This window comes from Aquarana catesbeiana, linkage group LG08 (assembly GCF_042186555.1).
Source record: "Aquarana catesbeiana isolate 2022-GZ linkage group LG08, ASM4218655v1, whole genome shotgun sequence".
NCBI classification, from domain to species: Eukaryota; Metazoa; Chordata; class Amphibia; order Anura; family Ranidae; genus Aquarana; species Aquarana catesbeiana.
This window is the reverse complement of record NC_133331.1, coordinates 53407047-53421502: the sequence shown is the minus strand read 5'-3', so window position 1 is coordinate 53421502 and position 14456 is coordinate 53407047. Positions and strand designations below refer to the sequence as shown.

Here is a 14456-nt window from a genome sequence, read left to right as displayed (position 1 = left end):
TAATCTGTGTACCACATGAGCACATACTGTAGCCAGTCTGTGGGAGCCAGAATTATTGTTGGTTGGTAGAGGATCAAATACTTATTTTACTCACTGAACTGCAACTCTATAACATTTGTATCGTGTTTTTTTTTTTTTTCTGGATACTTAGTTGATATTCTGTCTCTATCATTTAAAATACACCTATGATAAAAAATGATAGATCAACTCTTTGTAAAGTGGGCAAACTTACAAAATCTGTAGGGGATCAAATAATAATTTTCTCGTGTGTGTGTGTGTATACACACACAGACTATATTGTCACAAGTATTGGGATACCTGTCTTTACACGCACATGAACTTTAATGGTATCCCAGTCTTAGTCCGTAGGGTTCAATATTGAGTTGGCCCACCCTTTGCAGCTATAACAGCTTCAACTCTTCTGGGAAGGCTGTCCACAAGGTTTGGGAGTGTGTCTATGGGAATGTTGGACCATTCTTCCAGAAGGATATTTGTGAGGTCAGGCACTGATGTTGGATGAGAAATCCTGGTTCACAGTCCACACTCGAATTCATTCCAAAGGCGTTCTATTAGGTTGAGGTCAGGTCTTTGTGCAGGTCAGTCAAGTTCCTCCACCCTAAACTTGCTCATCCATGTCTTTATGGACCACATTACAGATGCACTAGCCCCCGCTCCCCCCAAACCCAGTCTGACAGCTAGCGGGGAATCTTTTCCCTCCTGCTAGCTGTCTCAATTTGGAAAAGATGTAGCCGTGCGGGGCTCAATCCAATTACAGGGTTATGTGAATCAAAAAACTACAAGGTCTGACAGCCTTTGCGGCAGTTGGCTTGTCAACCCTGTTGAGCGCCGTGGTAGTTCATTGATGCTTCCTGCTGGCGTGTAACCGCTTGGCCGTATGGCCAAACAGCTTACACACATAATCTGCTGATCATGGGTGCAATGCTTTCCAGGCTCCCAAAAAAAGAAATAAGTGAACATTTTTTTACCTGCAAAAAGATGTGCATTTATATTTTTTTGTAAAGGTGAACGTATCCTTTACAACTGGGTAAGGAGCAGCCAAACTCTGCTACTAAGGTGAGGTTGTGGAGGACAGTTTCAGGTCATACACCGTGGCAAGACTGAGAACAGCAACAACACACAAGGTAATTCTACTGCATCAGCAAGGTCTCTCCCAGGCAAAGATTTCAAGCGGATTGGGGATTCAAGATGTGCTGTTCAAGTCCGTTTGCAGAAGAACAAAGAAATAGGCAATGTTGAGGATTGTAGACACAGTGGTCAGCCAAGGAAACTTAAAGTGGTTGTAAACCTCAGACATGAAATATGAACAAAGCATATCCCTCTTCAGTATGTACTTGTCTCAATTAAGAGCACTAAGTGTCATTTCTTTCCTGACACCAAGAGAAGAATGGTGACAGGCGATTGACAGCCTCAGCTCTGTTCCTGCGAGCTGTGTAAAGGGGGATGTATCCAATCCAAATCAGCTCCCAGAGCTATCCTCACTGAGCTCTGCAGAGTGCAACTTCAGTTCCCTGCCCCCCCTTTTTCCCTAAAAGCTCAGACAAGATTTATGAATTCAGGACTTTAAACGGTGATAGAGAGGCGAAGACTGCAGATTAACAGCTACAACGTCTGTAGGAGAATTTCTTTCATCCCTGTGTATCACCTGAGGCTGGTCATTTTACTGGGTATATGTAAGGGTTTACAACCACTTTAATGCAGTAGATGAAAGACACATCATGCTTACTTCCCTTCAACATTGGAAGACATCCAGCAGCACCATCAGCACAGAACTGGTGGAATCCAGTGGGACCCAGGTACACCCATCTAAAGTCTGCAGAAGTTTGGCCAGAAGTGGTCTTCATTAAAGAGTTGCGGCCAAAAAGCCATACCTTTGACATGGAAACAAGGCCAAGTGACTCAACTATGCATGAAACATAGCAGCTGGGGTGCAGAAAAATGGCAGCAGGTGCTCTGGAATGAGGAGTCAAATGTGAAATTTTTGGCTGTAGCAGGAGGCAGTTTGTATTCGCCAGCTGGAGAGTTGTACAATAATGAGGGTCTGCAGGCAACAGTGAAGCATGTTTCCTTGCAAGTTTGGGGCTGCATTTCCGTAAATGGAGTTGGAGATTTGGTCAATGCGGAGAAATACAGGCAGATATCCATCATGCCATATCATCAGGGAGGGGTGCGACTAGCCCCAAATTTATTCTGCGGCAGAACAACCACCCCAAACATACATCCAATGTCATTGAGAACTATCTCCAGTGTAAAAAAAGAAGTCCTGGAAGTGATGGTTTGGCCCACACAGAGCCCTGATATCATCATGGAGTTGAGGCAGCCGACATCCACAGAAGATCTGTGGTTAGTTCTCCAAGAGGTTTGAAACAACCTACCTGCTGAGTTCCTTCAAAATCTGTGTGCAAGTGTACCTAGAAGTATTGATGCTGTTTTGAAGGCAAAAGGTGGTCACACCAAATATTGATTTCATTTGAATTTCTCTTTTGTTTTTTGATAAAATAAACTATTAAAGGTCTCTTGCACATGATACTCGTTTCAGCATCTACTTCTTTTTTTGTATGTATTTGCATGTATTTACACGCATTTTCGCGTATATGCGTTCATGTAATTTCGCTCAAATGCACAAAAACAGATTCACGGTTTCTCATTCTGCACAATATGTAAATGGCCATTTGCTCACATTTGTGCACAGTCGCACATATTTGCGTGCATGGGGTGTAAATTACTGACCAAAAAAGCTGATTTTTCTATTTATTTATTTTTTAACTGAAGAATGCACAGCGCTTGTTTACGCACCTGTGTGCAGGGGCACATTACAATTAAAGACAGTATTTTAGCTCCGTAAAAAAAATTAACAAAAATTTTTAAAAAAGCTGTACTGAGCTTTTTCAAGCTGCAAGAAGCCTAACACTTCTATTTCTGAATATTATTTTATCAATTAAATATATGCGCTGGGATCAAATGCCCAATACCTTTGTGGGACAGTTATTTGGGAAACTTACAGGAGTGAAGTGGGCAGGAGGCACGGAATGTTTTACCGGTAGATTTGATACAGATATATGGAAGGAGTTTGTAGTAAAACTCAGTGCCGTGATACTAAGTGGATTGAGCAGACACATCCTCCAGCACTGCGGACAGACGAGCCTGGATGTGATTCATTATGGTGTAACAATATTGAGAGACAATGTATGTTTGCGAGTCCCGGTCCTAGTTTCTACCTTGGCTTCATGCAGCTGGTGTAATCGGCCTTTTTCCTGAGTTAGCAGTTTGATCCTGTTGTTGTGTTTCTCAATCTCCTTGTTTGCTTCCCTCAGTTTCCTCTCCAAAACTTCCTTCTCTTTCCTCAGATCCAGAGACTCCTTCTCCCCCCTGACATACTTCATGACCATCGCCTCTTTCTCCTGTCGAGCCTCCTCGCACTTCTTATTTGCCTGAAAAAAAAACAAACAAAAAATAATTACTAAAAGTAATATACTACATATTCTAAAACTTCTTAAAGGCGAAGTGCGTAAAAAATAATAAATGCACACGCAGCGAAAAAATGTGCTTTTAATAATTTTTTTTTTACAATGGAGTCTGCACAGTAATGCATCCTTGATCAGCACATCGTGGTGCAATGTCAGGCTCCATAGACACTCAGTACAGTGGTCTGCCCATACCTCCCAAATGGGTAGTTATGGAAGATCAAAAAAAGAATCAAAACTACTAGAGCGCTCACCAGCGACCTCAAAATGAATCGAGAACTACAAGCTGTCTGTCGCAGTGGAAAACAGGATTTGTAGTTCGATCATTCACAGAACTCTGCAAATTAAAGATGGAGCTGTGTGGGCGGGGCCCCACACGGCTGCACTGTTTTTAAATTGTGGTAGAGGATCCCCCACCAGCTGCCACAATGGGGGATCGGGGGGGGGGGGGGCGCTGCATTAGCTACATGTTTCACCTGTATTTAGGGTGAAGTATGCTATTAAAAAGGTCAACTTTACCTAAAGTGTTACTAAACCAACAACAGTAAAATCAGTCTGTATATGCAGCAAAGCATGCTTGTTATACTCACTGTAGAAACCAAGGAGTTAATTCTTTGCATTGTGTAAAAAAGCTGTTTGATGCTGTCTCCTCTCATCCTTACCTCCTTCCAGTGTCTCCAACTCATCTCTGGACATTAAAAGAGGCCAGGGGACAGCCTGCACATGCTCAGTTTGGTGTGTATTGCTAGAGAGTTTTTCTTTTCTTGGGAATGTTCATGTGATCAGGACAGGGCCAATCAGCACTATCCAAACACAAAGTCAGGGGTCCTGCAGTCTTATAGGACAGTCAGGGGAGAATGAAAACTACTCCTACAAGCTTTAACCAGACACTGACAGAAGTCACAGAACTGCTCTAACTGCTGATGAGAAAAGGGTATTTAGCAGTTTATATTTACTAAAATAATTGCATTTACATGTTCTGTGTACTGTGGGAGACCAGATATAGTGAATGCAGGGTCCTGGGTTAAGTAACACTTTAACACTGACACAGGCAATGGATCCTTCTGTCATTAACACATTAGCTTTTACCTAAATATATAGTGCATACTTAAGGCCCCCCCTTGCACGCAGAAAGGACAAGTGCAGCGTTCAGCTGAAGACTTGCCCACCTGAAAATATATTTTATATGACACTATTAAATCACTTGCCTACTGGGCACTTTCACCCCTTCCTGCCCAGGCAAATTGTCAGCTTTCAGCGCTGTCACACTTTGAATGACAATTGCGCGGTCATGCTGCACTGTACCCAAATAACATTTTTATCATATTCACACAGAGCTTTCTTTTGGTTGTATTTATTCACCACTGGATTGTATATTTTTAGCTAAAGAAACAAACACAAAAAAGACCAAAGATTCTAAAAAAAAAAAAAAACTTTTTTTTTTAGTTTCTGTTATAAAATTTAGCAAATAAGTAAATTTTCTGCTTCGCTGATGTGCACTGATGAGGCTGCACCGATGGGCACTTATATGCGGAACTTATGGGCACTGATGGGGCTGCATTGATAATCAGTGCCCTAATTATCTGTTTACATGTCCCGTGACACTGGCCGGTAACAGCATGTGAGTAAAGTACTGCCGATAACTGGCAAGTCTGTTTACATTGTGATCAGCTGTGATCACATGGTAAAGGGCCACTGCGATTGGCTCTTTACCCCGATCTGTGATCGGCTGTGTCCAAAGGACTCCAGGGAGCGTGGCTCTGGGAGGGCATCCATGCAGAACAAAGCTGTGCCGTAGCCACTTTTCAACTATAGCGCAGAAAGGAAGTGGTTATAGTAATATTGAACCCAAAAGGAAACATTTTTATATTGCAGCTTACCAATTCTGTGATGGCTGCATTCATTTTATTCTTCCTTTATTTTCATCTGGTGATCCTGCCAGTACGTCTAATGTTTTTCAAGAGAACAAGCTGTCCTGAATATGTAGCAGTTAGAGAGTTGAGAGAAACCATTTACCACTGACAGAATGCTCAGCTTTTGTGTAAAATCTTTATCCCAAAAGGAAAAGAGAACACTTGCTGTTACCTCTTATAAAGTGTCATCTTGAGTTTGGTCTCAGTTTGTTAGTGTTACTATATCTGCTAATGCATCTCGCACTCCCCCCCCCCCCCCCCCCCCCAGACTGACAATGCTGCTGTCCATAGGGGTCTCTGTTGTGCCTTCATCCAGAGTGGGGGCATTCTACTTCAGATGGTGCGTTACTGGCCAGATCACCAACTAAAAAAAGAAGGAAAAAAGCCTAAAAAAGAAAAAGAACGCAGCTACCACATCTAATGATTAGTAAGCTGCAATATATTGCATATTATATTATATATATTTTAGGATGTGAATTTAATACAGTTTTCACTTTAATGATTTGAAACAAAAACCATGTGAGCAAGCAGGCTATCACAGAAGAGACAAGCAATGGCTTGTCTGCAATAAAACACAACTACCTGCGTGCTTTCAATCTCCTGCAGCATGTAAGAGGAGATGCACACGTGCAGCTCCGCTTACACTGCCAGCTCGGTCCCTGTGTGCTGGGATGAACGACTTCTGTGCAGGACTTGCGTCATTCCACACCCGCCAATAAAAGAGCCTGAAGACCTGCACTAGGGGAGAAGATGCTGGTGAGGAAGAGAAACCCCTTCACGGACTTCGGACCATTAGAGAGCAGGTGAGTATAGTGACGCTAGTTCAGCTTTAAGAAACTTAAACATATATATATACACACACACACACACATACATACACAGTATCTCACAAAAGTGAGTACACCCCTCAAATTTTTGTAAATATTTTATTATATCTTTTCAAGTGACAACACTGAAGAAGTTACAGTTTGCTACAATGTAAAGTAGTGAGTGTACAGCTTATATAACAGTGTAAATTTGCTGTCCCCTCAAAATAACTCACACAGCCATTAATGTGTAAACCGCTGGCAACAAAAGTGAGTACACCCCTAAGTGAAAATGTCCAAATTGGGCCCAAAGTGACAAATATTTTGTGTGGCCACCATTATTTTCCAGCACTGCCTTAACCCTCTTGGGCATGGGGTTCACCCGGAGCTTCACAGGTTGCCACTGGAGTCCTCTTCTACTCCTCCATGACGACATCACGGAGCTGGTGAATGTTAGAGACCTTGCGCTCCTCCACCTTCCGTGTGAGGATGCCCCACAGACGCTCAATAGGGTTTAGGTCTGGAGACATGCTTGGCCAGTCCATCACCTTTACCCTCGGCTTCTTTAGCAAGGCAGTGGTCATCTTGGAGGTGTGTTTGGGGTCATTATCACGTTAGAATACTGCCCTGCAGCCCAGTCTCTGAAGTGAGGGGATCGTGCTCTGCTTCAGTATGTCAAAGTACATATTGGCATTCATGGTTCCTTCAATGAACTGTAGTTCCCCAGTTCCGGCAGCACTCATGCAGCCCCAGACCATGACACTCCCACCACTATGTTTGACTGTAGGCAAGACACACTTACGTACTCCTCACCTGGTTGCCGCCACACACGCTTGACACCATCTAAACCACATAAGTTTATCTTGGTCTCATTAGACCACAGGACATGGTTCCAGTAATTCATGTCCTTAGTCTGCTTGTCTTCAGCAAACTGTTTGCGGGCTTTCTTGTGCATCATCTTTAGAAGAGGCTTCCTTCTGGGAATGACATGCAGACCAATTTGATGCAGTGTGCGGAGTGGTCCGAGCACTGACAGGGTGACCCCTCACCCCTTCAACCTCTACAGCAATGCTGGCAGCACTCATACGTCTATTTCCCAAAGACAACCTCTGGATATGACGCTGAGCACGTGCACTCAACTTCTTTGGTCGACCATGGAGAGGCCTGTTCTGAGTGAAACCTGTCCTGTTAAACCACTCTATGGCCTTGGCCACCGTGCTGCAGCTCAGTAGCAGGGTATTGGCAATCTTTATATAGCCTAGGCCATCTTTATGTAAAGCCACAATTTTTTTTTTTCAGATCCTGAGAGTTCTTTGCCATGAGGTGCCATATTGAACTTCCAGTGACCAGTATGAGAGAGTGAGAGCGATAACACCAAATTTAACACACCTGCTCCCCACTCACACCTGAGACCCTGTAACACTAACAGGTCACATGACATCGGGGAGGGAAAATGGCTAATTGGGCCCAATTTGGACATTTACACTTAGGGGTGTACTCACTTTTGTTGCCAGTGGTTTAGACATTAATGGCTGTGTGTTGAGTTATTTTGAGGGGACAGCAAATTTACACTGTTATACAAGCTGTACACTCACTACTTTACATTGTAGCAAAGTGTCATTTCTTCAGTGTTGTCACATGAAAGAGATATATATATATATATATATATAAAAACACGCCCTAAAATATATATTGCACAACCTGCAACACTATCTGTGAACAGGGGAGTGGGGGAGAAAGTCTGATTAGTCACAGGATTCTCTCCCCCATTTACAGATCGTGATATCAACGAAAAAACTTGTCTCATTGGAAGAGCAGAAAGGAGGGGGCGTGTCCTTGTCAGACCATCTGTACTGCCGTTCTGCCTGAAGCCCCAAAGCTGTTAATGACTGCAGCATTGGAAGTTCAGAGACAGGAAGAGGACAGGCATCCTTGAAGTGAGGAATTCTCCAGGATCCAGCTATCTCCCAATGTGGGACATCGTTCATTACAGGTAAGTTATGCGGCCAAAGCTGTATGCAATTTTTTGGGTTTTTCTCTATAGCAGTTCATGGCTGCCAATTACCTGCTCTGTCCGGGCGGAAAGCTCCTTGTGAAGCTGTTGGATTGCGTTCTTAGCAGCGGCGTCCTGTGCCACCATCCTGTCCTTCGCTGATTTCAGCTCTCGGTTGAGTTCTTCTATTCTTCCCTCCAGCTGGAAAGATGAAGGAAAATTATTGGATTAACACACAACGTTTGGAGTTTAATTAATAACCTTTAATATTGGTTAGCTGAAAGCTGAACAATAGGCTCAAAAACCTACATTTTATTCCTTTTTCCCAATAGCCACAAGGATAATATCCATTTTTCGTGTGCCTTTGCAAACCCAGATATAAACCTTGTAAATTTGCAGTGACATCATCTCTAAAATATACATAGCCTGTGTAGGGAGCAGAACTATGGGAGGGACCAATCAGGCTCCTCCCACTACAGGCTACCTGAAGAAAACTACAGGAGGGGGCGGAGACAAGACCAGTCACCCTGCACAAGGAGGGAGCAGCAGTGAGCGGTCTTTATTACAAGAAAAGTCTCACACTGGATTGCTGCACAAATCTGGAAGAAATACACAAATCCCACCGAGATTCCAGGAAGAATATACGACTCTTGTATCTAGACAATATTTGCTTATCCCAGAGTTCAGCTTTAAGTTGATAAAGAAGAAAGCTTTCAGGATGCCTTCAATTTCTTCTACATATACAATTCTGAAACCCACATATTTACACACCGAGTTACAAAGAAGAACAAAAAATGATAACTTATGACATCAGCAATGACGAAACGCATTGAGAAGAGTCTAGTGATTGCTGTGAGAAGAAGGTACATAGGGCTGGACGAGATCTAGGATTAGCCAGCAGCTTTGCAGTGACACACAGGCAGCACTGCTTCTTCCCTTATGCCTTGCACCGTAAATGAATGAGGTCACCTTGTGCTCATGTGAGTGTTTGGTGACGTAATGAATGTTTTTTTTTTTTTTTTAACAGAGAGCATTATCTTTGTCTTTTGAGCCGATTTGCCCTGTATTTGCCTTATCGGTTGGATCCACGAGGAATGCTTAAGCCTGACCCTAAGATTTAAAAACGGACATGTGCTTGAGACCTTTGTAGCGAGGGTCTAACCCCAAAAAGTTGAGAGAGTGCCCAAATGGGATGGTAAAGGTTTCACGTTAGGATTGCACATTATCACCTTGTTCATATGAACATCTGGGATTCCTTTTTTTCTTTGGGGCCGATTTATTATGAAATACTAAAATTTAGGAAAGGTTACCTTGTCACTGAATCTCTAGAGTGGTTATGCACTGTATTTTATTTTTAATGTAATATTTTGCACTATTCAGATATTGTTTTTGAAACGCAGTACTTTTTAAATTTTACAAAATAAATAATACATAACTAATATAAAAAAAAAAAAAAAAAAAAAAAAAAAAAAAGAAGAAGAAGAAAGAAGGAAGTACGACCATTTTTCCTGACACTAACAACTCTTGTAAAGGGTTAGGCAATAAAGATAGAAATTAGTCATTGGAAGGGTTATTGGGGCAATTGACTTGGAGCTAAGAAGTCCAGGCACACCTCAAATGACAGTCCTTTTAAAATGTCCAGAGATGCAATGACAAACAACTTTTTTTCTTGACACCCTTGAATAGAAATGCTCATATTAAATAGAAGTGATGCTTCCTTTTTTAAGAACAGCATTGTAATTATCTGCCTGCGGGGTCACCTGGTGGCATCGCCCCCGTACAATGTCACGACCCAGCATGCACTATTCAGTTCTGCCCGGTGGCTTCACCAGGTCGCCCTGCCCCTTAGCCAATTAAGAACTGCTTGGTGTGAGCAGAGCTTTTCTTTTCTTTTTTCGGGTTGGCGGACATCATGATTGACGATGGATCTATACTGGGGGACATTTTTTTTATTTTGAATAAAAGAATTGTCAAAAACTGTGTCTGTGTTTTTATTTCTTTTTGGCACTTTTTTTGATGAATGAGTAGAGGTGTATATGAGCATAGGGGGATGCCGGCTTCCAGGTTCCGACAAGCCCCCTGCCTGCAGACACCCATAACCACTGGCCAGGGTTGCAGGGAAGAGGCCCTTGTTCTCATCAACATGGGGACAAGGCGCTTCACCCCCCCCCCCCCCAGAGCAACCCCATGTTGAGGGCATGTGGCCTGGTATGGTTCAGGAGGGGGGGGGGGGATGCTTGCTCTTGCCCCCCTCCCCCACATTTCTGGCCTGAAAGGCTGCATGCTCGGACAAGGGTCTAGTAAGGATTTTGTTGGGACCCCATGCCATTTTTTTTTCCCCCCGCTCAAAATCCAAACCGCTTGTTTTTTTTGTGGAATCAAATTAGTGTACAAAACTGATCCAATGTGCGATTCAGATGCATTCCCATAGAAGGCAATGAGCCCAGAGTTTGCCTCTAAACCACACTGTAGTGCTCAGAAAAGGCACAGGACTCTTTTAAAATTTTCAGCGAATTCAGACTGCCACTACACCACACATTCATGTTAACTGGCTCGATTCACATGTCATGCGGATCGGATGCAGTTCAAAACGCATACAATTCCAATATATGTGAACAGAGCCTTATAAATACAACCCAGATATCTGACTGGCCCCTGGTGGGTCTGACAGGTAGAAGCAAAGCAGTTTTCTCAGCTCCCCAGCTCCTGACTTCTTGTCACTTTTGCGTAGGACGATGCAGGCTGTGTTTCCAACTGGGTGAACCTTCATGCTCTTTATCTAGATTTCTGTGTCTATAGTGACTTTGATCTTTGCTCAGCTTTGAAGTGTCTCCATTTGCACTATAACAGTAGAAGGTGTGTCACAACAAAGCTGACCTAAATAAAAGAACGGGCTGCACGTTCCAGCAACTTCTCCCTCTGGAACGCATTCTGTGCTCATCCACTTTCTAACTATTTTATTATATATACAGTAAATACATAAAATAAATGTGATGAGCTTAACGCAAATCATTTGATCGTTGTGTGCTACTACAGTTCCTTTCTCAAATGGAAGTGTATATACCCTCTGTGTCTCATGGAGGAGAATACAATCTTTCTGGCCATGCTTCTCTTGTGGGTCAAAGGAGTGCACTTACACTTACTTTTGCTCTCCTGTGACCCAGAATCAGATGAAAGTAGGCTAAAGCCCGCCATCAGCTGACGTGGTGGAGCTGTGGAAAGATCCTGAAAGAACCGGAGTCAGCTGTGCCCACCCTCTCCCTTGCCCAATACTCCAGTGAGTGCTGGAAGAGTAGAGCAGAGAGCAGTGACTGACATTCACAGCTCTCCACTAAGACGTAGAACCAATCAACGGTCACGCAATTGCTCAGTTCCCAGTCTTCAGTCTGACGTAGGACAGCTGCAGTATCCCATCAGTGCTGCAGCATAGAGGTGAGTGTGTGTGTGTGTGTGTGTGTGTGTGTGTGTGTGTGTGTGTGTGTGTGTGTATGTGTATGTGTGTGTGTGTGTATGTGTGTGTATATATACATATACATATATATATATATATATATATATATATATATATATATATATATATATATATATATATATATATATATATATATATATATATATTCATTCATTTTTTGCAAACCCCAAACTTCTTCTTTAAAGCCCAACTCTGGGAAGCTATTGAATTATCCCTTGCAGTGGGACTGCAAACTGCTCGTTTTGTTTAGGGGAGAGAAGACTCACCCTTTTCGTCTCTGATCTTTCACTATACCAGCAGATGGTGCTCCCCACACCCCAGCAGTGGACTGTCCCCTTCAATATCCTCACATCTAGTGCACAGCAATTAAGCCTGCACTGTTCTTGATGAATTGAGGACCTTAGCCTGATAAAGCACAGGGGAGAAGATTCAGAAGCAGGGAGAAGCAGAGTATTGGGTAAGTAAATCTGCTTTTGTGTGTCCCCTAGACCTCGGTCTGCTCAGAGTTGATAGCTGGGACTCTCCATCACTGCTCTCTGCTCTTCTCTCCCCTAAACAAAACTAACAGCTAACCTTTTGCAGTGTGGGCGTAGCCCCACTGCAAGAGATAACTTCATAGATTCCCGGAGTTGGGCTTTAAAGAAGTTTGGCGTTTGCAAACAAAATAAACATATACTCACCTCTATGCTGCAACACTGGTGGGATGCTGCAGCTGTCCGAGGCTGGCTTGAAGATGAGATGGGAGCGATTGAATGACCACTGATTGCTCGGTTCTCCATCTGCTCAGAGCGGAGAGCTGCGAATGTCTCTGCTCTGCTCTTCCAGCACTCACTGAAGCACTGAACAGGATCTTTCCAGAACCTGCAGTGGCTCCCCCACACCAGCTGATAGCCAGCTATAGACTGCTTTCCACCGATTCTGACTGTTTGCCCTGAATGAGTAAAGTGTTAAATCCAAACTCCTCTTATGTTCTGTATTACATAGTTACAATGATCCAGCACAGACCAATGTAAGCATTGAAAATCTCATACATAAGGGGCCACTGCGAAAGACAACCACTGTAGTAGTCAACGCTACTATAGTGATAGACGCCATCGTTTGAGTCCTGTGCCAGGTTACTCCCCAACAGCACACTAATCACATGGGGTCACACTTTTTTTTATTTTTTTTCCATTGAATATAAAGTATTTTCTGTTTGGACAGGGTAGAGATCGTGATGTCACCCCTCCTCTGTGCCCTGTCCAATCAGAGACTGGCTTGTGACCAATTAAAAAATACAAGACATGTTATTAATGGCAGCAGTGTTGTGTAAGTGACCCCTTGTGGTCAGTGTGTAGATAGGAATCTGCTTGGCACATGTGCATCATGGCAGTTGGCGTGGCGAGTCAGAGAGCAGCTTGATCATTTTAAGCCCTGGTGTTTTTATGCCTAGATGGATGTCCATTTGTTTCCTAATCTTATGGAGACCATTCTTCCCTGCTGGGCCTACGATTACATTCTTGGGCCATCTATATTTTAGCCCATATATACTTCTCTGTTGGGCACATGTGGGCCTTTCTAGCCCTATTTGGATTCCACTAAATAATTATGATTATTTACTCCTGTGCCTGCCCCCGAGGCTAATGTTTAGGCTTTACGATCAACCACATTGATGTGAGCACTTTTTTGTTGTAAAGATATAATTATTTATGATTATATATATTATGTAAAAAAATGATTGGTGCTAATAATGTGCCATTATCTTCATCTAGTGATTTCCGCTCAATATCCTTGGTCCCGAAGAAGCCATATTCTGGTAAAACGCGTTGACCTCTACAACTGGAAGTGTATAAACCAAAGTATTTTGATTATGCTATGCATTTACATGGGATTAAAAAAAAAAAAAAAAGATCCTATTATGGGGGAATTGGCGCTGTTCAAAAGTGTTCAACAAATAAATAAAGGTAAATGCAAATCAATAAAAAATAGAAATAAAATTAGATACTCCAAAAAAAATTTTGAACCCAAACACGCTGATGTACTATAAAGTGCAAAGTGTTGGAAGATATATGATCTGAAATATATATAAAATAAATACAATTTATGAAAAATAAATAACTAACAGTGATTTTAAAAACACCAAATAACGTCCTGTAAAAAAGCTGAAAAATAAATAAATAAAACCAAAGTCTTTCAAGTGAATCCGCAGCAAATCACAGTGAAAAAATAGCAAAAAAATGATAAAATGTGATATGAAAAATACTGTGTGTAAATATGATATGAGAGGTCTTTCCTGTGGAGACCAGGAGTTCAGAGAAGCAGCATTGAGAGAAAAGGAGCCAGCAATGTCTATCGCTGGGGACTAATAAGAGGATTTCCGTGGTATATAAAGGAAAAAAAAGGGGGAAGATAACGGCACCCGTGTGAAGGATCATCCACTACCAGGAAACATCACTGCTGGATCTTAGCTTACACGCCTATTACCCCTGCAGGGGTTAGGCGCTCTGGTGAGTGCGGGCACAAGTGGGGTTGCAGTTGAAGGCGGGGAGCACTTGATGAATCACCACATTAAGAACTTTTTTGGAGTTTTATTTCTGGATTGAGGCACAATAGTTTTTCACTGACTGTAATAATTCTTTCCAGGACACAGAGACTTATTATCATATTTACACACAGTATTTTTCATATCACATTTTATCATTTTTTTTTTCACTGTGGTTTGCTGCGGATTCACTTGAAAAACTTTGGTTTTATTTATTTATTTTCCAGCTTTTTTACAGGACGTTATTTGGTGTTTTTAAAATCACTGTA

General features: G+C 42.4%; 1 protein-coding gene across 1 annotated transcript in view; it reads right to left on the bottom strand.

Moving 5' to 3' along the window:
* The window catches only part of CCDC186 (coiled-coil domain containing 186), a 127695-nt gene that overhangs the window by 70411 nt on the left and 42828 nt on the right, over nt 1–14456 (bottom strand). Inside the window, exons 4-5 of the mRNA XM_073595853.1 lie at nt 8267–8395; nt 3237–3449 (exon numbers count right to left, since the gene is read on the bottom strand). Of these exons, the coding sequence (XP_073451954.1) occupies nt 3237–3449; nt 8267–8395 (342 nt within the window). The remainder of the gene's footprint in view (nt 1–3236; nt 3450–8266; nt 8396–14456) is intronic.